General features: G+C 49.8%; 1 protein-coding gene across 1 annotated transcript; it reads right to left on the minus strand.

The window, feature by feature from the left end:
* Positions 1-5,356: 5,356 nt before the first annotated feature.
* On the minus strand, positions 5,357-21,229 carry DIO1 (iodothyronine deiodinase 1). Its single transcript, XM_028106757.2, has 4 exons — positions 20,908-21,229; positions 13,479-13,622; positions 8,300-8,499; positions 5,357-6,117 (listed from the first exon to the last, which is right to left on the minus strand). The coding sequence occupies exons 1-4, from the start codon at positions 21,227-21,229 to the stop codon at positions 6,049-6,051; spliced, it is 735 nt and encodes a 244-aa protein (XP_027962558.1). The 3' UTR covers positions 5,357-6,048.
* Between the last annotated feature and the right edge of the window lie 1,663 nt (positions 21,230-22,892).

Here is a 22,892-nt window from a genome sequence, read left to right on the forward strand (position 1 = left end):
ATCATGACCTGAGCCGAAGGCAGTCGCTTAACCAACTGAGCCACCCAGGCGCCCAAGATTTTATTTATTTATTTGACAGAGAGAGACACAGCGAGAGAGGGAACACAAGCAGGGGGAGTGGGAGAGGGAGAAGCAGGCTTCCCGCCGAGCAGGGAGCCGGATGCGGGGCTCGATCCCAGGACCCTGGGACCATGACCGGAGTCGAAGGCAGACGCTTAACGACTGAGCCACCCAGGCGCCCCCTGACCTCATCTAACCTTCATTACCACCTCCAAGCCCTGTCTCCAAACACAGTCACATTGGGGGTTAGAGCTACAACATATGAATTCAGTGCATAACAGGCGGTGAGAAGGCAGTTGAAACAGAGAGTGTGACTGAAGGGGATTTCTAGGAGCCCCATTGCAAAGGAGGTAATAAACTTAATAAGAGGGTATTTAAGACAGCTAATCTAAATGAAAATTGCAGATTGCCCCAGCTTACTCCTCATCCTTCTACATTCTGTTCCAGCAAAAAATAAGCCCCATTAAAGAGTGATCAGAAAAGACCCAGAAGGGGACTGCGTGAGGTCATTTTCTCTAGAAACAGCCTGAAACAGGGACTCTTGTACGGGTGATTTATTGAGTGAGTGCTCTCAGGAAGCAGGATAAGGCAAGGGGAAAAAGTTAATCAAAGAGAGGCTTCAGGGGCGCCTGGGTGGCTCAGGCAATTGAGCATCCAACTCTTGGTTTCCTTCAGATTGTGATCTCAGGGTCGTGGGATGGAGCCCAATAACGCTCGGCAGGAAGTCCACTTGAAGATTCTCTCCCTCTGCCCCCCTCCTCAAAATAAATAAATCTTTAAAAAAATTTAAAAAAAAGCTATGGCTTCAGCTGAAGCCCCAGCCTGATCCCATAAGGAGCTCTGGATCATGAATGGCACCTGAGAGGTCTACTCCCACCTTGAGGCAAGGGACCAGGACTTTGTATGACAAATGCATCAATCATGGGTCACCCTCAGGGGAACACAACTTCTCAGGGATTTCTGGGTGGCATAGCTCCTGTTGGGGAAACTTCTCAGGAAAAGGGGCATCTGTGAGCCATTAGCAGCCAACATTCACAGCACCTGGCTGAGGGGTGCATTGGCTCGGTGAGAGGGATCGGGGTGGATCACCGACAACATCCACTCTCGCTCCCCTTCCCAGAGTGTGGTCCCTGAAACAGTGGAGGCAGCCTCTTCCCTGAGAACTTGTTAGAAATGCAGATTTCCTATCCCAACTGCAGATCTGTTGAATCAGAAATGCTGGGGTTGGGACCCATGACTCTGTATCTTAACAAGCCCTCCAGGTGATTTTGATGCATGCCGCCGTTTGAGAACCGCCATACTCTAGGGAAGCTGTAACTAGCCACTAAAAGAAATGGAGGGGAAAGAACAGAAAAATAATGCGGATGCACAACAGATGTTACAAGAGAAATGAAAGAACACAAGAATTGAGACTAAAAAATAGTTATCTCTTAAAAAGACAAAAAGCTAAAGAGGAGATACAAGTATAAGGCGCAGAAGGTGACCAGCAAGCTGCCAGTGCCAAGAAAAGAAACGGAAGTGAAAAAGAAAACCGTTTCAGAGGTAAAGCCACATAAGAAGCAAAGGGATAATGATGGTAATTGTAACAGTCAGCATTCAACCAGGAAAACTGCATTTGCTCCAGATCTATATTTAAAGCAGAGAGGGAACTAAGGCAGGGAATTTGTTACAAAATGTTGAAGAGGCAGGCTAGGAAAACAAATAGGTGGGGATGTAAACCAGAGTTGCACCCATGAGCCACATGGGTGTTGTTGGCCAGTGTCAGCACCATCACGGTTGAACAGAAGCTGCCCACCACTGTGGCTGGTGACAGCCGCACAGCCACAGGACCCAGTCCCTGCAATCTCTCCTGCCAGAAGTGGAAAAATGGCTTCTCCCTTCCACCCACCTTCTAAGCTCCCACCAGTGCTTCCCACTGGCAGAACCCAACCGGAATGTAGCCTTCAGGCTTCCAGCTCCCTGAAATCCAGGGGAGAGGGTGGGCAAATGGGACTGGGTAAGAACCAACAAACTGTATCTGGTACAGAAATAAACCCAGTTTAAGAAGCATCTGGGTCAGAGGAGAGAGCCTGAGAAAAATCACAAAATGAAAAGAAGAGAACACAGATTTAAAAATAGTTATAGAGGGGCGCCTGGGTGGCTCAGTCAAGCGTCTGCCTTCAGCTCAGGTCATGATCCCAGGGTCCTGGGATCGAGCCCCGCATCGGGCTCCCTGCTCAGCGGGGAGTCTGCTTCTCCCTCTCCCTCTGCCCCTAACCCTGCTAGTGTTCTCTCTCTCTCAAATAAATAAAAATCTTCTAAGAAATTTTTTTAAAAATAGTTACAGAGAAAGTAACAGCTATGGAAGAGCAGGGGATACAATATACCTGTAATTCTACTTCCTGAGTGAGAGAGTAGGACAAAATACGATAGAAAAGATGTTCGAGACAACTGAATAGAATGTCCCTGAAATTTAAAAAAAAAAGAAGAAGAAGAAGAAGAATTAAATCTTAGGACCAGAAGAGGATATTGTATTTGCCTTAGTTGTTCAGGCCACTATAACAAGAATGCCATAGACTGGGTGGCTTATAGACAATAGAAATTTATTTCTTAGGGTTCTGGAGCCTGAAAGTCTGAGATCAGGGTGTGAGCAAGGTCGGGTGAGGGCCATCTTCTGGGGTTGCGGACTGCCTGTATCCTCCCCCAGTGGAAGGGGGCAAGCTAGCTCTCCGGGGCCACTTTTATAACAGCACCAACCTCATTCCTAAGGGGTTCGCTGCCGATGGGTGATCCATTCAGCATTCCTCCCAGTCTTACCCTACCCTAATACTATCACACTGCGCTTTAGGATTCAGCATATGAATTGGGGGGGGTGCCCCACAAATCTTCAGACCATAGCAGTATCACAGGAAATGTTGATATTAAAACAATCAACACTGGAACTAGGTCTTGGTGAAGTCTACTGAATCTCAAGTATAAAGAAAGAATCTGACAGGTCTCCAGTCCAAACAAAAGCAATTCAAGTGCTGGGAGAAATCACTCAGGCTGGCCTCAGACTCCTCCTCTCACGACTGCTAGACAACAGTGGAGCAATGTCTGCGAATCTCTGAGGTAAAGAGGCTGAAACACAAGAGCCTGCGTCCCAGCCAGGGATCCTGCGGGCTCCAGACAACAGACTTGGCAGGTGCAAGCATGTCAGATGTCAGGGAGAACAGCATCCATGTACCCTTCTGGGTTTTTTTTAAGATTTACTTAGAGAGCAGGCGGGACAAGGGGAAGGGAGAGGAAGAGAGAGAATCTCAAGCAGACTCCCCACTGAGCGCAGAGCCCAACGTGGGGCTCAAACTCAAGACCCTGAGATCACATCCTGAGCCGAAACCAAGAGTCGGATTCTTAACCTACTGCACCACCCAGGCGCTCCCATGTCCTCTTCTTGAAAAAACTACTTGAGACTTTCAGTGATGTCATCTATATGGCAGAATAGGTATCCTGAATCCTTCTTCAGTTGACACCTAAGCATGCTGCAGAAAACATGTTAACACACCCGCAGAACTTCATGGCTGGGCTTACCCGAAATGAAATCATCTGTGGCCAGTTTAGCAGAATGAGAGTCCAAACCTTCTGAGTGCCCTGCACAGTTCTTTCCCACCTCTGCCATGTGGGTTTCCCCACAAATGTTCTTTTCCATTCCCATGCTCTCCAGGTTCCCATCGCAGACTGTGGAAGGCCTGGGCCTCCTCGAAGCCCCAGCCCAAATGCCACCACCTCCACCAGGCTTTCCCAGACCTACCCAGCCCTGCAGGATTGCCCTCCCCTCTGTCCTCCCTGAGCAGTGAGTCTTTATCTCAGCTCTCCCCCATCATACTCACTTTGAATTATGGTCATTGCCATGGATCCCTCGTCACCCCATGAGGTTAAGCGGGGCCTTGTCCATCAGTGCCTTACTCAGCACCCAGTAAGGAATCAGTGCTCAATGAATGTCTGAAGCATTAAACTGAAGAGAATTGACTTGGAAGGCTTGGGGTCTATTTTAACATTCTGAAAACTCCTCAGTTCTAGCTACTATTGTTCACTGAAAACCAGGAGCTTTCTGTGCATTTATAGGCATGAATCGGGGGAAACCATCTGAGGAGTGATTCAGAGGAGCATGGGCTTATCCGCTGTCTCCTTTTATGGAATTGGGGCTTAGGAAGGACAGGGCTCAGCTGGGCTTCAGCCCCACTGTTTGCCCAGCTCCTCACTCTCAGTGTACCTGCACAAACTCACGCCTGCATTGCTTTGGCAGGATGAAGAATTTTTATTCAGTGTGCCTACTGTCCTGCCTTCCCTCCATCTCCCACTCCCTAAAAAGGGGGCCCAAGGAGGCAGTTGTGGAACAACATATAGTAATAATAGCAGGTCCATGGCATTTTCTTCAAGGCAGGCACAGTTCTGAGTGTTTTACTCACAAATCCTCCAGGCAACAGGCACAACTAGTATCCTATTTTATAGTTCAAGATACCAAGGCAGCTGAGCCAAAGTCACATAGCTAGCAGGGAGCAGAGCGAGGATTCCGGCTTGAAGTTAGAGATGGGGTTTGAATCTTAGCTTGTTACTTAGTTCTAAGACCTTCCACAAATTCAGCTCTGAGCCTTGATTTCCCATCTATAAAATGGGGGTAATAGTCTCCTCTTTGCAATACATAAAGATTAGATGACTTAACATATCTGAACATGGGTGCCTGGTAGATGATTAATGTTAAGTTTTTTTAAAAGAATAAAAGAGTAACATTAATAATGTTAACACTGTAGCAACAAAGGCTGAGCCAAGGAGAATGTGTTTTCATGTTAGAAAAATGTCTCCCCGGGGGCACCTGGGTGGCTCAGTCGTTAAGCATCTGCCTTCGGCTCAGGTCATGGTCCCAGGGTCCTGGGATCCAGCCCCGCATCTGGCTCCTTGCTCGGCAGGAAGTCTGCTTCTCCCTCTCCCACTCCCCCTGCTTGTGTTCTCTGTCAAATAAAGAAATAAAGTCTTTTTAAAAAAAAGAGAAATGTCTCCCAAGTCCATTCTTTTATGTCATGTTGTGAAGGTAGTTTGATTCCAACGTGAAACATTCTTTAGCAGTTCACAAGACAAAGGGACACTTGATATGTAACCCACAGAGAATGAATGTTCTTCCCACCAAATGAGGCACTTCCAAGCATATGGTATTTTTGCTGATCCCATTACACTGGGCTATAATGCAAGATAAAATAGGCTGACACAGATTGGAAAAGGAAATGTAAAGATCACACCAAAGCCATCTCAAATAGCCTGAGATAGTTTAATCATTCTGTATTAGCTTGCTGCATCTTAAAACATTTTCCTTCAAATCAAGTCACAGCTGTGTGTGCTTTAGGCTGTGGCTGTCATAGACAAATATGAAAAGAAGCAGAGTTAAAACAGATGAATACCAATGGTTATCCATTAGTCTGATGTAATCTAACACAAATGACCATTAGGAGACTTGCAAAGAAATCAGAGAAACAATTTCGAAGGCAAGCTTCTGCATAAATGAACGACAGCTTTCAATTCCTCATCTCTCTCTCTAAACAACCGGCGTTCTCCCCATGCTTGGGTCTAAAAGCCAATTTAGTGTCTTAGATGATCAAGTCCATAAATGGCAAATTGGGGAAAATGAATTTGCCTACCATAAGGACCGCCATATCTGAACAATTGGTATCAGAGTGGCTGCAAAGAGATACCGCACCTCAGCAGGAGGCCCCGGAGTGGGGCCTCTCTCACGTGGGGATGTCGTGCAATGAATGTGGTCTCCACTGGTAGGGGCAGCGTCGAGTTGTATGGTCTTTAACATTCAGCTAACTTGCTGCTTTTTTTTCTGATAAGTGTTTGGTTAGAGCAGACCAATCTGAGCTAGTGGCTCAGCAGGGGACGGGAGTCCAGAGGTAACCGCCAACCTGGGCTGGGAGGAGAGCCAAGACCGGAGGAGCCCCTCCTGTTGATCACCTAGAACTAGGGAATCTTTCCAGACTACCTGTGGAGCTTTTCCAGAACAGCACGAACTTCCTCTGGATGGTAGTTCCAAGGGCCAGATTTACCCTGCAAGAGACATGAATCAGCGTTCCCGGATTTCCAGCCTGTGGGAATGGGTAGGTCAGAAGCTGGGTTGAGAGCACAGGGCTAGTGATAGTTCCGTGGCACTTGCCAGGATGATGTCGTCAATGCAAGAGGCAACCGTAAGGTGGACAAGATCACCCAGGGAGAGGGTGTGGAATGGCACCAACATGGAATGGGCCGACTGGACCGAGAAGTACGAGGAAAACCAGAGGGCTTAAAAGTGAATAGTTTCAAAAGGAGAAAGGGTCTATACCAATAAGCTGCTCTTCCATAATTGGACCTGCAGACAGGCCTTATCTTATCTAGCCCTCACAGCAAGTTCCAGCCATTCTAAATCAGACCCGCCTCGGCCTCTCGGTCCCCAGGCCTTAGTTCAGCCCTCTTCATCTCCAACTTAGGCAGCCGTCCCACCTCCTGACTGTCCCCAGTCCTCAGTCCCTGCTCCCTCCAGTCCACACCTCACCCAGGAGCCAGGGATTTTTCTAAAATACAGATCCAGGGGCTCCTGGGGGGGCTCAGTCGGTTGAGCTTCCGACTCTTGATTTCAGCTCAGGTCATGATCTCGGGGTCCTCGGATGGAGCCCCGCATCGGGCTCCACACTCCGCGGGGAGTCTGCTTGGAATCCTCTCTGTCCACCCCTCTCCGCACTCACATGCATGCATGCTCTCTCTCTCTAATAAATAAATACATTTTAAAAAAAAAATAAAATAAAATACAGATCCAGTCATGCCTCTCTCCTGCTCAAAACTTGTCCTTTGTCCTAAGAGGTAGGCTGAACTCCTTGGTCTACCTAAATGCCCCCGATTCTCCATTCACACGCTGCTGTAACATGCCTCCGTGCCTTTGCCCACCTTCTTCCCTATATTTGCAATGCTTTTCACTCACCCTGCTCACGTGGCTGGCTTCCTAGCCTTTAGGCCCACGCAATTGTCACCACCTCTAAAGAGCCTACCCTTCCTCAGGGGTCAGGAAATTTATAATCTGAGAGCCAAGTCTGTCCTGATGCCTCACACTCATTTACCTCTTGTCTGTGCTGATTTTGTGCTGCAACAGCAGGATTGAATTGTTATGACCGGGAATTTATTTGGCCCACAAAGTCAAAAATATTTACAATCAGGCCCTTTGCAGAAAAGGTTTGCTGATCCCCGCTCTGGAGTCTCATAGTACTTGGGACACGGGGCAACTCTGTGTGTGTCTTCCTTATCCCTCAGACTCCAAGTAAGGGGTGAGCCATTTTCAATTCATTCCTGTGTTGCCAGTACTTGCTCGGGGCCTAACCCTGCTGGCCTCCATGCCATCTTAGAGCCACGTCTCTGGGGAGGAGAAAGGAAGAAGGACCTGAATCCTTGTGCTGTGACCCCTGGAACCTCGGGGATTCATCTGCAAGTCGTTGCTCATTTCACTGCAGAAGTAGGGCCAGCTTGACCCGTGGGTAGAGGAGCAGCCTCTTGGTTGGGCTTCCTGGGCTCTCCAAGGTTTGGAATCCCTTCGGCAGCTATAAAACAGTTTCTGACCTCTTAGGGGAGACCAGCGGTGACCAAATGACCAGAGGCTGTGCTTTCATCCCCCACCCTGACCAGGCTGGAAGCCCTAAGGGGGGCACAATCACCGGAAAGCAAGCCGGGACTCAACTCCTGCCTTGAATCCCTACTTCAGCATCTCCAAGCTGCCCATGTAGGGTTCGTTCTGCTCCCACTCTGACAACCCCCTCCAGGTTCAGGCCTGCCTCAGACCCTCCCACTCCTGGCCCACTCCGTCCAAAGGATTTAGAATTGGAATCAGAGCCTTGTGCAGTGTGACCTTGGGCAAGTCAATGTCCTTCTCTGAGCATTGTTTATGAAATGGAAACAAGCTTCTCTCATTGAGCTCCAAACTGAACTAGGGCTGGGGCCAGTCTTCTGGGTTCAGAAGGCAACCAGAGGCTGCAGCTCCAGTCCAAACGCTAGGGACTTTCCTGTGCATTATTTCACCCCCCGTGAGGTGGGGAGGGGGGGGAGGGCATACCTCCCTTTTGCAGAAGAGGAAACTGAAACTCCACACGAGGAGAGGACTTGCCCCTGGTCACATGGCTGGTAAATGGCTGGGCAGAGACGGGAAGGCAGGTCTGCCTGCTACAAAGCCCTTCCCGCCCGTGCCGTTCCTGGGCCCTGTGCCCCTGCTCACCTTGTAGAGGATCCTGCCCTCCTGGAGCACATAGAGCCTCTCAGGCAGCGCCGCGTAGTGCTGGCTGCTTTGGTTCTCCATCGTGTCCACCACCACAGGGCACTGGGGGCTCCTGTCCAGCAGCAAGCGGGCAGCCTGCAGGCGGTCCTGGAGATTCCGGTGAGTCCTGATGTTCACGTTGTTCTTAAAAGCCCAGCCATCTGCAAAAGAAAAGATGGGCAGTGGGCCTCACAGGCAGGGCACGAATTTCCTGCAGCTTAAATACCCCCATTCCCAGCCCCTTTAACTGAGGGTCCCAGATAGAGGAGCCATGGCCAGACTGGGCCCAGTTTTCTATTATGGGTGAATGCACGGGATCACATAGGGAGTTACTGACTGATCCAAAATGGAAGCCCAGGGCTCCTGACTCCCAGACCTTGGCTCTTCAGCATGGGAGAGTCCCCTGGGCCAGTGCTTCTGGAACCTGAATGTGTATTTGAACCACACGGGGGACCTGGTTAAAGGCAGATTCTGATTCAGTCTGTCTAGGTCAGACAGCACTGAGGGTCTAGCTGCTGCTGCCCAGCGAGCCAAGGCTGCTTGGAGCCTGGACCACACTCTGTGAGGCAAGGGTCTAGAGCAGTAGTTCTCTGCCCAGACCAGCAGTGTTGGCATCACCTGGGGGTGTGTTGGTAATTCTTAGGCCCCACGCTAGACTGCCAAGGAATGGGGCCCACCAATCTGTTTTAACAGCCTTCCAGATGATTCTAACAACACACCGGAAGTTTGAGAACTACTATTCTAGCGTCTAGACAATCTCCCTCTTCTAATTATTCTCCACCAGAATGTTCTTTCCAAAGTGCAAACCTGACCATGTGACTCTCCTGCTTAGGTCTTTAGATGACGGCTCCCTATCATCCTCAGGAGAAATCCCAAGCTCCTCAGTGACCTGGCCTGTCTGTGCCATGTTCCTCCAGCCTCTGTTCCAGCCGGGTGGGTGAAACACCTGGGATTCCTTGACCCACAACCCCCAAGCTGCTTCTCACTTCCACCCTCTTCCTCACAGGGCTGCCTCCAACCACAGTGTGAGAACAGGCCTTTCTCTCTCCTACGACATCAGCCACTGCGGCTGACGTTAGCTCTACGGGCAGCCTCACGACACCCGCGCCTCGGGGTGAGTTCATAGCCAAGTACAACTGCTAGCCTGACAACCACCCTTCCTTTCAACCCCTACGAAGTGTTCCCACCTCCTGGTCTTGCTACCCTCTAACTCATCAGCCAGAACTCTCTGACAATGATTCCTAACACAAACTTTGATCAGATTTGTTCTCTGCTTGAAAACCGATGACAGGACCAGCTCCTTAGCAAACATGTAGTGATCCCGGCCATCTCTCCCGGCCTGCACTTCTAGTCATGGCTGCCAGTCCTTCCATATCTCGCCGAAGTGACTCCTCCTCAAATGATGCTGCCCCCCTTTCCCTATCTCCTTACCGTCTTTTCCATGTTGGAGACCCTACCTGTCTACCTGTCCTTTTAAGCTTCAGCTCCAAACAGGGCTTCTCAACGTTGGTACTGTTGACGTTTTGTGGTGGGGGTGTCATCCTGTGTGTTACAGGTTGTTGAGCAGCATCTTTGGCTTCTACTCACTAGATGTCAGTAGCACCAGCACCCCACCCTCCCTTCAATTTGTTTTTGACAACCAAAAACATCTCCAGGCGTTGCCAGATGTCCCTTGGGGGACAAAAATCAGCCTCTGTTGAGAACCACAGCTCTAGCGCCCTCTCCTCCAGGAAGCCTTCCCTGACACTCTCAACTGTGTGTAATTGGGCAAGCTCTTGAAATCTCTTTAAAGTCTCAGCTTCCTCATCTGCCAAGGGATTAATAGGACCAACGTTGCAGATGCCGGTGACATAACTTATACAGAATTCCTGGGACTCTGCCTGGTTCACAGAAGCTGCTTCAAAAATACCGGTTTATTTTGCCTGACTCCCTCAAATACCAGACAGGTAGAAAAAACCCAGTTTTTATTATTTACCACAGGTATTCTGCTACTTTGCTCTGGAGATGCCCCAAACCAAACCCACTTAAGGCTGCTTAACATTAAACGGAAGGGGATTTTCAAATGGCCTCATTTGCCGAGGTGCCCTTCTGCCTACTTACAGGAAGTGGTACTCATGTTAATGGGCTGAAAAAAATAACCATAAAGTGCTACTGGCCTTGCCCTTCTACTTGCCCCATTTCTGGGGAGTCTGGGCCCAGCTAATGTGGTCATGGGCTCCTTCGGAAGCCATATGATCTGTGTTTACAGTAATAGCTGCGTCCCAGGGTGACAGAAGTTGGTGAAATCTATCAGCAGAAATGACTCCCACCTCCTCAATGCTTCAAAGTCCCCTACTCAGGAACTTTCCTCCAAGAGAAACCAGCTCTTGGGAGAAATTCACACCAAGATACCAGTGCCTGGCCACAGGGTAAAGTAACTATTACCTGCCCCAAGACATCAGAACTTTGTAGATGACAATAAGACCAGCTTACCTTTGTATCATGTTTGGGCAGTCAGTGCAACCATTAGCTCCTTGGAGCCTCACAACGACCTCCTAGGGGAGGCCAAGCTGGGATTCTCCCCCTCATCCTGCAGCTGAGGACACGGAGGCCTGGAAAGGAGCAGTGACTCACTTCCCCAGCTTTAACTGTGAGTCCCTGCGAGGTGGGAACTGTGTGTATCTTTGGTCTCAATACCCTGTAGGCCCAGCCCAGGGCGGGCACAGAGCAGGTACTCATGAAACATTGTCGAATGAGTGACTCTGTGGGGGTAGTGTTGTCATCTTATTTCACTGTCCCAAAAGTGGGCATGAAAGGTAAGTTGCCCAAGGTCACATGGTGGAGCCAGGACCCATACTCATGTCTGAAACTCCGAAGTCCATGTCCTTCCCACCATGCCTTGCGTGCCTCCCCATAATTTACCTGGAGAGACATGTGGCATGTGGAAAACTGATCTGGGCCCCAGGCCCCAGGCCCCAGGCCCCAGACCATGTGGGATTGGTGGACACTGGCTCTGTGCATTTGAATTCTGCCGGGTTCAGGTTTTTGTCTGATTGACAGAAACAAGTACCCTGGGGAACGAGGTGGGGGTGGGGATGGGGAGAAGAAACGCCCGAACGAGGATGGGCAAAGCACAGAGGCAAGAAACTGGTCTGTGTCAGAACAGGGTCAGAAGGTCTTTCCTCATTGGCTTGAGATAGTCAGCCTTGGGTCGAGGAAAGGTTCATGCTGGGCTGACTCCAGGAGACAGATATCAGGACCAGAAACAATGTCTGCGACGATCCACCCCTCTCATTGCAGTTTACAGCTTGTTCCTTTGGAGATTAGAGCTGGATCTTGTGCAGACCCTTGGGCCGGCAGCGTCAGCACCACCTGGGGAGCTGCCCTGCTGAGCCAGGGCCTGCTGAGGCCCCCCCAGGTCATTTAAGCACACGTTAGAGTTGGAGAAGTGCTGGCTGCTGTGACGACATCCAGGCATTGTCGCTTCTCAGTCCTGATGACCACAGAGCCCTGAAGGCGCCCAAATTCTCATTCTGTAACTCATGGCTGCTACTCTCCCAAAGGGACGTCTGCCCCAGGGGTACGCTGTGCTCACATCTGCAGTTACCTATGCTATTTTCGATTGTATTATGGAAAATTTTAAAATACACGAAAGTAGAGAGCACAGTGTCATGCACCTGTGTGTAGCTAGGATGCTAAGCTAATATTTCAGGTGGCCCCCAGAGTCTTCATGAGGACAGAAGCTGCCAGTTAAGTGAACACTGTATTAAGTTGAAAGAAGGTCTCAAACCTTAAGGTGCAATAAATCGGGACGCAATGGGCCTGGGGTGGGGCCCTGAAATATGCGTTTTTAACAAGCCACCCAGGTGGCTCTGACGTCAGGGATCCAGGGAGCATACTGGACCAACTTTGCTGATAGTGAATAGCAACCTACACTTAACAACACACGGATAAACCGGCAAGGCTAATATAATACTGGCCTAAACCCACTCATCCAACTTTGCTGAGCTCTGATTCTGGGACACGGGCTCTGCCAGGTGCTGCGAGACAGACGAACCTTGTGGGAGATGGGCGAGTAAGTGACCCTTGTCTCACTCAGCCACACGTGACTTCCTGCCTTCTTCAGTCTTTGGGTTTGAGAGTTGGGCCACTCTCATGGATTCAATCCCCTTGAAAATTGGGGAGAGAGGGGTGTGTCTGACCATTTTATAAAGTTCAAGGGGCTTAGACCACAAGTTGTGGGAGTTTCAGGGAGAGCTCTCTGAACAGAGCTGTCCCGCAAAGGAACAAGATTTCCCGTGAAGTAATGAAAATGTGTGACCACCTGTCAGGGGTGAAGAAAGAATGCCTGCCCCCCGATGAAAGCTAGCCTGGGGCAGGGGATCTCCAAGTGTGGTCCCCAGACCAGCAGCTTCAGCCGTCACCCAGAGCTTGTCAGAAATGTGAGTTCTCAGGCCCCATCCCAGATCTAACTGATAAACTCTGGGGTGGGGGTGGGGGATCCAGCTGTCTGTTTTAACAAGCCTTCCAGGTACTTCTGATGCTTACTAAAGCTTGGGAACCATCGACTGAGATGCACCACAGTGTGACCTTTGAGCTTGGAGAGTCTTAGGAGGGATCTCACACGTAGTTATAGAGCGGTGACATTTCAGGTCTAAATTCCTCCTATTATCTTCTCTCCCTTGATTTCCCTATTTATCCATTCAAAATGTTGGGTGCTCGGCCAGCTGGACCTGTCCCTCCAGGTTTTTTTTCCCCCAAGATTTTTATTTATTTGAGAGAGAGAAGGAGCAAGGGGAGGGAGGCAGAGGGAGAAGCAGACTTCCCGCTGAGCAGGGAGCCCTGTGATGACGCAGGGCTCGATCCTAGGACCCCGAGATCATGACCTGAGCCAACGTCAGACGCTTAACCGACTGAGCCACCCAGGCACCCCCTCTGGGTTTTTGGCTCTGTGTGCTAGGTTGAAGGCACAGACTGTGGAGTTAGCAAGGGGTGGGTAAAGGCAGCAGGGGCTGAAAGATGGCAGGTGCTCACTCAGTGAATAGCGGCTCTTTCCCTCATTCCTCTTCCTCCCTCCTCCCCAACCTTGAGCTGGGGCTTGGGGGAAGCAAAGGAGAAAGGAGAAGTTAGGAAGAGGCAGGGGCAGGGAGTCTCTCTGTACCTGATGCGTGAGCTTCTTCGATGTAAATGATGAGGAAGTCTGCCGTGGAGCAAAAGTCTTCAATAAGTCTCTTGAACTGGTCAAATTTGAAAAGAAATGAAGGTCAGGTACAACTTCCAAAATTCAGCACCAGTGGCCTGTTGCCTGAAACAGGAATGGAATCATCAACGACCAATCCTCTACACACAGCATTGAGTTGTCAGCACCATTTTGCTCCAGATGCTCTCACTTCTATTACTTTTATTTTCCCTCAAAGATAAAGCCAGGCCATGGCGGGGGGGGGGGGGGGGGGGGCAGGCAGGGCTGAAGCCTACAGAGCATGACTTAGCAGAGGCTGGAGCCAGTTTGCTCCTCTCCACAAGGAGGGGAGGGGGGGCTCAGTGGACTACCTGCAGCCACGAAGTGGTAATTAAAATGGGAGTCCCTCTGAGGCAGTTTATAAGGCAGGCACAGATCTGTCTTCTCCTGTGATGAGATTAGTATACTGCAAGGTGCAAGGTAGGCAATTTTTCTCCTTGTTTACAGGCTTGCTCCAGGTCACCACAGCAGGTCAAGGGTGGAGTTAAAGTTAATACTCTGACTTCTAGACTCTCAATTCGGAGCTCTTCTCATTCAAAGCACCTGTTTCCTCATTCACAAATGGACATAATAATAATACTTACCTTATAAGATTGTTTTGAGGATTATAGGTAGTATGGATAAGGCAGTACATATGAGGGCTTAAAATGGTGCTTGGGCCATAGTAGATCCTCAATAAATGTAAGCTGCTGTTATCAGCTATCTCATCCCTGAGCTAGGAAGTGGGACAGGCAGCGAAGGGGATGCCACAAAGGGGAATGAAGGGTAGGGGCAAGACTGGCTACATAATTTGCTGGCTCAGTGCAAACTGAAAATGCTGCACCCCTTGTTCACAAAGTGGGGGGGAAGTGCCACTAAATATATGAAAATAAAAAGATTTGCTTCTGTGGTCTCTCTCTTACACTCACATTTTCTAGGTACTATTTAATGTCTCACTCTCATGGACATAGGGGGATATTCATAGAGCAAATGCGGCCTCTCACAGTCACCCAGGAACCCCAAAACTCAGTGTGCACGTGCCTGTGTGACTGTGGCCACCGGCTACCAGCTTTCCTCTCCTTCCACCCAGCAGACCAACACACGATGCCCCACACAGGGCATCGTGAGAAATTGAGCTAGACATTTACCCTCCCCACATGCCCACCACCCACCCCACAAGGTATCACAACCGCCATTCAGGGATGCTAGGCCCCTTGGTGGGGGTGGGGAGGCGAGCAAGAGGCTTCTCCCACCACTTTGCCCCAGTCACCTGACACATTGCCCCATGGCACTGTCAGGCCAGGATGGGGACAGTCACCTCCAGGTCCTGCCACGAGATGCTGCAGGAGGCACACACCTGACCCCAGCCTCTCTCTGCCTGAGTCCAGGCCCTCTCTGGGGTCAGAAGGGGGCAGCAGTCACTGGGGAGGAGTGGGAAGGAGGTTGGACGAGCCCTGCGTCTGAGGGTAGAAGAGCGAGTCGTGGAGGACATGTCCCAGGGAGCAAGAAGGCTGTGGGAGGCTGGGTCCTGCACAAGCCAAGGCTCCAAGTCCCTTGGCAGGTTCCACTCTCCCATCAGGCTTCCCTTATAAAATGCAAATTGCAAGATAAAATGATTAAGGATTTCAAGACAGCTAATGCAGAACATTAAACCCCAAGCACAGGGCCTTTCCTTGTGTGATTCACTGGTCCCACATCCATGAAAAACCAGCCCTGGGTGGGAGCCTTCTGCAACTCCCCAACCTTTGACGGGGAATAGCCTTCGGGAGCTGCCAGCGCCCGGGGGGGTTCCCTGTGGCCAGAGTGGACATCTTTGAGGCCTCACCCCATATCTGTTAGAGCACAGGAGGTCGTGCACTGTGGCGTGGCCCGTTTTATCCCCCAGGCTACTTGTCACCCCTTGAGGGCAGAGCCTGTTCCTCATTCGCCCTTGTGTCCCCCAGCACACTCACATTCCACCTACAAGCATTTACGCAGCACTTACAGCGTGCAAGGCTCTCTGCCACACACTGCGGGGGTGGGGGGTGCTCAGCAGAGAACAAGGCCAGCCGGGCTCTTCCCACATGCAATTTGAGGTCTGTTCCATGGCAAAAAACAAGTAAACACATAAATGTGGTAATTTCAACTTGTGATAAGTGTTACGAAAGAGTCTATAAAGGAGTGACCTACTTTAGACAGGTGGGTCAGGAAAGGCCTCTGAGGACATGCCATTTAACCTGAGAAATGAAGGATAGCAAAGAGCCAGCCATGGGCAAAGGGAGGACGAGGGCGTTCTCCAGACAAAACGACTCTAACCTGTACAAAGACCCTGAGGCAGGACAGAGCTTGGCGTGTTCAAGGACCTGCAAGGCCACTATGACCAGAGCCAGGCCTGGGGAGGGGGTGCGAGGTAGGGGAGGGTGGGTCGTGAGAGGTCAGACCGGAGGGGCGGGTATGGGCCAGGGGAGGCAGGCTCTCCTATGCTTTGGTGAAAAATCTGGATTTTATTCTAGATACAATGGGACATCATGGAGATATAAAGCAAGGATGGTGGATATTTGTTGCAATTTTGGCTGCCCAGGTCCTAACCGTCCTTCCTAGTTGGAATTCCCTATTTTGAATGCTATTAATGGGAGAGTACGCCTCTATGGAGGAAGAGGGGCCAGGTCTGTTCTTTGTCCCGAACAGCCAAGGCATAAGCAGTGGCCCAGTCTGGGCTGATTGGACCGTCCCACAGAGATCTTAGATCCTGGAGTCACTGAGACGGCAGAATTCATCCATGGCCCAGTGGCAGCGCTCCTGTCCGGGATGGTGGGGTCCTGGGGGGTGGGGGTCGGTTCCCAAGGCACCCAAGTGACAGCAGCATCCAGGACTGACTTTTGAGGCTAAAAGAGAGTCCAGACCCAGTGCTCCAGCTGTGGTTGATTCTGGGGATCTTGCAACACATTCTTAAAACATTCTTTTGTATATGTGTGCGTGTGACTAAGAAAACCAGAGTGTGTTTCTGTGGCTTGCAAGCCAGAACCAACTCGTATGGTAGAGGTATATAAGGAAACACGGCCAGATTTACACCTGAAGATCACGCTATGGAGAAAGGCCTGAGGATGGGAATGGAAGTGGGAAGGATCCAGCCAGGGGCGTCGGAGAAATGCACGTGAGAGATAATGGGAGCCCGGGCTAGGGTGTGGGCAGCGGAGAAGGTGAAAGAGGAAACTGACAGGACTTGCTGATGGTGTATTTCCTTAGTTATACCCTCACCTCGATGTGCAATGGGTTTGAAGCAGCCTATACATATAGTAAAAAAAAAATTTTTAATGAAAAAAGAATCATGCCCTCTGGGAGGCACAGAACAGGAGGGAAAGATGGAAAACAAATAAAGCGGTCTTAAGATCCCATGCATTCATCATAACTGAACTAATATTTGCCTGAGTTTCCTGGTGGCCAAGGAAAGAGAGAAACAATTGACTATAATAGAGTCTTCATTTTTCAGTACACGAGGAGAAAGCTGGCCAGGAGACACAAAGCTCTCCGTGTCCTTGGCTCACAGATTTTTCTCTTAGGAGGCACTAGGGGACACTGAGTGGGCCTCAGTCCCTGTTGGATGATTACACTAGTCTGCGCCCATATGACAGGGCTGCCCAGGCCTCCTCAGGGTAGGCTCAGAGGCAAGTCAAGGCCAAGTGCCCAGCCACTGGCCTCCAATGACCCCAGAGAGTCACACTTTATTTTTATTTTTTTAATGTTTTATTTATTTATTCATGAGAGTCAGAGAGAGAGAGAGAGAGAGAGAGAGAGAGAGGCAGAGGCAGAGGGAGAAGCAGGCTCCCAAGGAGCAGGGAGCCCGTTGCAGGACTCGATCCCAGGACCCTGGGATCATGACCTGAGCCGAAGGCAGACGCTTAACCATCTGAGTCACCCAGGCACCCCGAGACTCACACTTTAGATAAGAACCCCAAAGACTTCACGTCAGGACCAGTGCTAAATATTAGCTATCTGGAATTTTGCTTTTAATTGGAAAAAAATTCAACACTCACTGATTAGGAAACTGGAAAAGACAGAGCCATGTGTTTAATTATTTATAGTGTGGTTGGGTGCAGTGATCAGTATGGAGGGCAAAGTTTATACTTAGTTCCCCGCTTTCCTGATAGCAGAGGGGAAGGATGGGCGCAAGGGGTTGACAGGACAGAGCACTGGCACTCTGCCCATGTGCGCAAGCCGTGGGGCAGAGAACACCATTTCAGACATTGGGCTAGCGCTGTCAAGTCCATCTTGTCTGCAGAAATGGGGAGAGAGCTCTGTAGTAGCTGGACTTGAACCCCCCATCATGACCTCCAGGCCAGTAAATTAAGGCCCATGTCAGGCTCTCTCAGCAGAGAAAGCCCATTTATCGTTACTAGATGACACCTCCTGGGTACACTTGGGGAGATTTTAGAAGATCATAAACAGGGACTGAAATAAACCCAGTTTCCTATTAACTCCCAAGTACCTCGAAAATAAATGATCCAGACTTGCCTTCTACCACAACACACCAGTTAAACACCAGTGTTTTGCTCTGCGTGTGTGTCTGGGAGTGTGTGTATGTCATATGTGTACACATGTGAGAACACGCGGAGGATAGAAGGTGGCTGGGAATTCCGCTGAGCCTCTGTTGTCTTATCCAATAACAAAAAGTCCACTAGCTGAGAGTCAGAAGCCACAAGTTCTAGTTCAGGCTCTACAAGAACTCGCCATACGACTGACTCTGAGCATGTAATTTACCTCTCTGGGCCTCTGCAAATGAAAGAACTGCTTTAGATTATCCGTAGAGTCTTCTAGACCTTCTAGACCTTAAAATCAGATTTGTACTCAAAGCATACATCAGAGCTTTTTAGTGGCTGATGGGTTTCCAAAGCAGTTAGAGGATCTCTTTCTATTAAGCAGAACTGATCATTTTTAACACCCTGCTTGAAAATCCTTCTAGAATTCACCAATACCCTCAGGATGAAGTCTACCCTCTTCAGTAAGACACAGAAGATACCTTAAACGCTGGTCTCTGATGACGTGTCCAGCCTCATTCTTCACCAGCTTCATGCCCCCCCCAGCCCCAATTCTGCCAAAATTCTGACCCACTCTCCTCCACATCTCGGCCCCCTGTGTTTCCTCTCCTCTGCCCTGCTCTGCTCCCCGCTCCCCTTTTCCCCACCCATCCCAAGGCTTCACTGTCCCTAGACAATCAGCTCACCATCCGCTTCTCCAAGAAGCCTTCCTCTGACCGCCTCCCTACCCCATGCCACTTCTTCCAGAACCCTCTGGTTCTCTCTCTCACTACACCATCCCCCCCGCCAGGCTATGAGGGATTTTCCAGGGCAGAGATCAGTCATGCTGATGTCTGTACCACCACTATCTATGATTTCAGGACCATTCAGTACCATTATTTCTGGGTCAATAAGCCAAAAGCCAACTCTATTTTACAGGTAGAATTTTGTCTCTTGGGCTCCCTCTCTTTCTATTCTCCAGTCTGAGGTGCAATAGCAGGGAGCAGAGACAAATAGAACGGTCTTTAAAACATAAACCTGTCCACTAAAAGTGAACAGTGAAAAAAAGCAAGTGCATTCTGTGAACTGCCCTGAGGCAAGTTGGCTTTCATGGAACCTGTCACTAGATGGGTATTTGGCAAACTGGCCTGGTTCTAGCACAGTGCTTGGCACATAGTAGACACTCAATAAAAGTTAGCGGTTATTCTCATTGCTCTTATTACCATGGTCACTTAATGGATGTTGAATAAAAGGAGGTCATTTGTATCCTGCAGTTGGAAAGTCATGAGCAGAAAACTCTTGCCCTTCCCTCTGCTCGAAACACTTTTTCCTTCCCAAGCTACAAAAATCTTTCCCATTTTTAAGGCCTCCTTCCAAGACCACCTCCTCCAGGAAACCTTCCAAGCCCCACAGGCAGACTTTATACCTTTACAGCCTCCCCTGTCTCACAGAACTGTGAGGATTTGTTTATGACATCTATCTGTTCGATGAAACCCTAAACTCCTCGAGTGAAGGAGCAAGCTCTTACCTAACTCTGAGTTCCTGGCATCTAGCTGGGGGCCAGGCACAGAGGAGGTGCTCAGGAATGTTTGCTGAGGCGCACTGGAAAGAGTGAGATGAGGAAGTCCAATTCTGGGTCTGACTTGGTCACTCACTGGCTCTGTTACCTCTGCCTCTCAGTGTTCTCCATCTCCCTTCTAAAGTGAGAGGGCTGGATTAGGCCAACGTTTCCCAAAGGGTCTTCTTTGGAACCTGGGTGATGATGACGGGCATTTCCTCAGGTGGAGAGTTGGGGGTTGTGCGTTAGGAAAATCAGTCAGTGTTTTGTCAGTTTTTTCAAGTTTTGCTTGTTTTTAAGCTTCAGGGCTTCTCATAGCTTTTTAAATACTCGTGTGCTCTCTGAATTTCCAAGAGAAGGGTATGGTGTACATGGTTTCCCAAGCTATTTCAATCAGGAAACTCAATGTGGTAAAGCATATCTGTGGGATGTGGCTTCCAAAGAACATGCCTTGGAAAACACCAGATTAGCCAGCTTGCCTCAGGGACCTTCTCTACTCTATCTGCTGGGTCTAGGTGCTGGGAATTCAGAGGTGAATCAGACGCAGTTCTGTCACGAGGCTCGCCATTGGGCGGGAAGAAAATACTTGTGCTTGGCAGCCAGATGCTGGGTGGGAAGAATCAGAGTCTGAGGAGAGGGGCAGATGCAGAACCATGAGCCCAGGAGAGAGAGCACGTGCCTAGCTGTAGGGATCCGAGATGGCCTCACAGAAGGGGGGCGGGAGAGCAGGCCTTGTGGATGAGGGGTTTTGGACTGTGGGTGGTAGAGGGGAAGAGCAAACAACATCAGCAAGGTAGAGAAGGGAGAGCACAAGGGACGTGCCTGGCTCAAGAGTTCATCTGGAGGCTAGAGCTGAGGGGAAGCCTGTAGGTGAGACCGGCAAGGGAGGCGGGAGTTGGCCCAGCGAGGACCTTGAGCACAAGGCTGGGCCTGGGCTTCCTCCACGGGCTCCAGCTGCATAGAGAGTGCAGGCCAGTGGGCGCGGCAGACACTAACCGAACACCCCCACACGGACCTTCCTACCAGGTCAGGCGCGAGAAAGAAGAGTTGAGGACGTTAAGCCTGAACGAGGGGCTGACTGAAGAGTGTGTAGAAGGAGCTGAAGGCCAGTGTGGCTGGCTTGCGGCTTAAGGGCCTGGGAAGGTGGTGATGCCGCTCAGAAGAACAGAATCTAGAAGTCCCAGTTTCAGGAAGTGAGAAGAGGACAAGACACCGAAAAAGGAGCAGCTAGAGTAGGAGAATTCAGGACTTTCCCACCCACCTCCCCACCCACCTCTGCAGCCCCATTCCAAACATCTCAAGCTCGTAACCGTCTCCTGACCTTGCATGAAGTCCCAAATGCGGCACCTCTGTCCTGAGAGCCGGACCACAGGGCAGTTGGGGGCCAGGCCCCCGGGCTCAGTCCTGTCCTCCAGTCGCTGCCATCGGACCTTCAGGACAAACCAGAAATACTGCATGCTGTAGAAGGTCGGGGCCCAGTTGTCATAGGAAAAGTGGGGGTTCTTCCAGTTCATGGCCACGATGTGTTGCTTGACTCTCTCGGGAAACAGTATCAGGAACACTTTGCCCACGGCCACCTGCACGGCCACCTGCAAGAGGACCCAGAGCCTCTTCAGCCACAGCCCTGGCCTGGGAAGCCCCATCTCGGCAGAACCAGAGCCGGCTCTGAGGCTGGTGGGCAGAGAGGCTTCAGCTAGGCGGTACTGGGCGGAGCTGAACAAAGGTGCAGGGTGGACGAAGCCAACCCGGGACAGCAGGAAAGTGCCAGGACAGAAGGTGTCTGCCTTCCTGTCAATGCAATGGAAAATTCCAAACCAAGTGCTCAAAGGTCTGTTACAATTATTATCATTTCTGATCCTTTGCCTTAACCTTTGAGAGATCCTTGGGTTGGGAGACTGCAGATCTTAAATCTTCCCTCTGATAAATTTTTAAAAACAAATATGTAAAAAGATCACACTTAAAAGGGACTCTCTGTGGTCCTTTAGAAAGGCTCTATTGCAAGTAAGTTCTAACAGTAATGATTCTTTTAATAATGTAAATCGTTCCTTTACGAATGAAAGATGTTTTTCCCACTCACAGCTTCTAGCTGGTGGTTGAGTGTTTCTGGAGGCATAGTCCGACCCAGAGGATTTGGGTCTGGAAGCTCCCCAAGCAGAGGCAGAGCTGGGCCATCCCCAAGAAAATCTGGGCCTGAGACTCCCTGTAGTGTGTGTGTGTGTGTGTGTGTGTGTGTGTGTGATAACTACTACACTTTCTGCCCTCAGCAGTGTGGCAGTCTAGAGTGGGGAAGAGACAAGTAAACAGAAAGTTATCATTTAGCATATTAAGCACAGAAACAGAGGATGAGTCGGGGTCTGCTAGCATGGAGAAGGGCACTTAAATCTGTGTAGAGAGGTCAAGAGGACTTCCCCCAGAGTGATACCTATGCTGCAACCAGAAAGGCAGAACAGCAAACAGTCAGCCAGGCAAGTGGGGACAGTGGTCCTAGTGGAAGGAACCCCATGTCCAGAAGCTTAGAAGCCAGAGAAAGCACGGGCCCCTGGAGAAATGAAAAGAAGACTCACAGAAGCTCAGAGCTGGAAAGTGTTTTAGAAAACATCTAAAATGTCTTTCCTTTCAAGCAGGGAAACTGAAGCCCAGAGAGGGGAAGTGGCTGAAGGCCAGTTCTGCAGGTAACTCATCTCTCGGGAATTAGTTCATGAAGCTTCAAGCTTACCCCTCCCTGATGCATTTGTATACCTGTGTGTTAGGGCAGAGGGAAGGGACACAGGAGAGCTGGCTGCCACAGTCACAAAGGTGTTAACCTTGGCCTCTAGCACACTAACCTTATTCAGAGAAGAAAAAAACAGCTCCAAACGATGCTCTGTTTCTAAGCATCTCCCTGTAAATGCCAAGCTGTGCCCCCAATGTACAACACCTGCCTATTTAAGCAGTAAGAACCCCTCATGTGTATGTAGCATTTTGCCATACAAAGTATTTTTGTTGTTTTGTTTTAAATACACTGTATTTTTTCAAGCAGTTTTAGATTTACAGCCAAATTAAGCCAAAAGTACAGGGAGTCCCCAAATACCCCCCGTCTCCATACACGCACAGCCTCCCCTATTACCCCTATTCCATTCAGGGTGGTGCATTTGTTACAGCTGATGAGCCTGTGTTAACGAATCATTATCCCAGAGTCCATAGATGACATTAGACTTCACTCTTGGTATTGTACAATCTTTGGGTTTTGACAAATCTATAATGATAAGTATCTACCATTATGGTATCATAAAGAAATTTTTTATGCACTAAAATCCTCTGTGCTTC

The sequence above is a fragment of the Eumetopias jubatus genome, unplaced genomic scaffold, assembly GCF_037043125.1.
Source record: "Eumetopias jubatus isolate StellerSeaLion01/CBP00866 unplaced genomic scaffold, mEumJub1_p1.0 scaffold_4, whole genome shotgun sequence".
Classification (NCBI taxonomy): domain Eukaryota; kingdom Metazoa; phylum Chordata; class Mammalia; order Carnivora; family Otariidae; genus Eumetopias; species Eumetopias jubatus.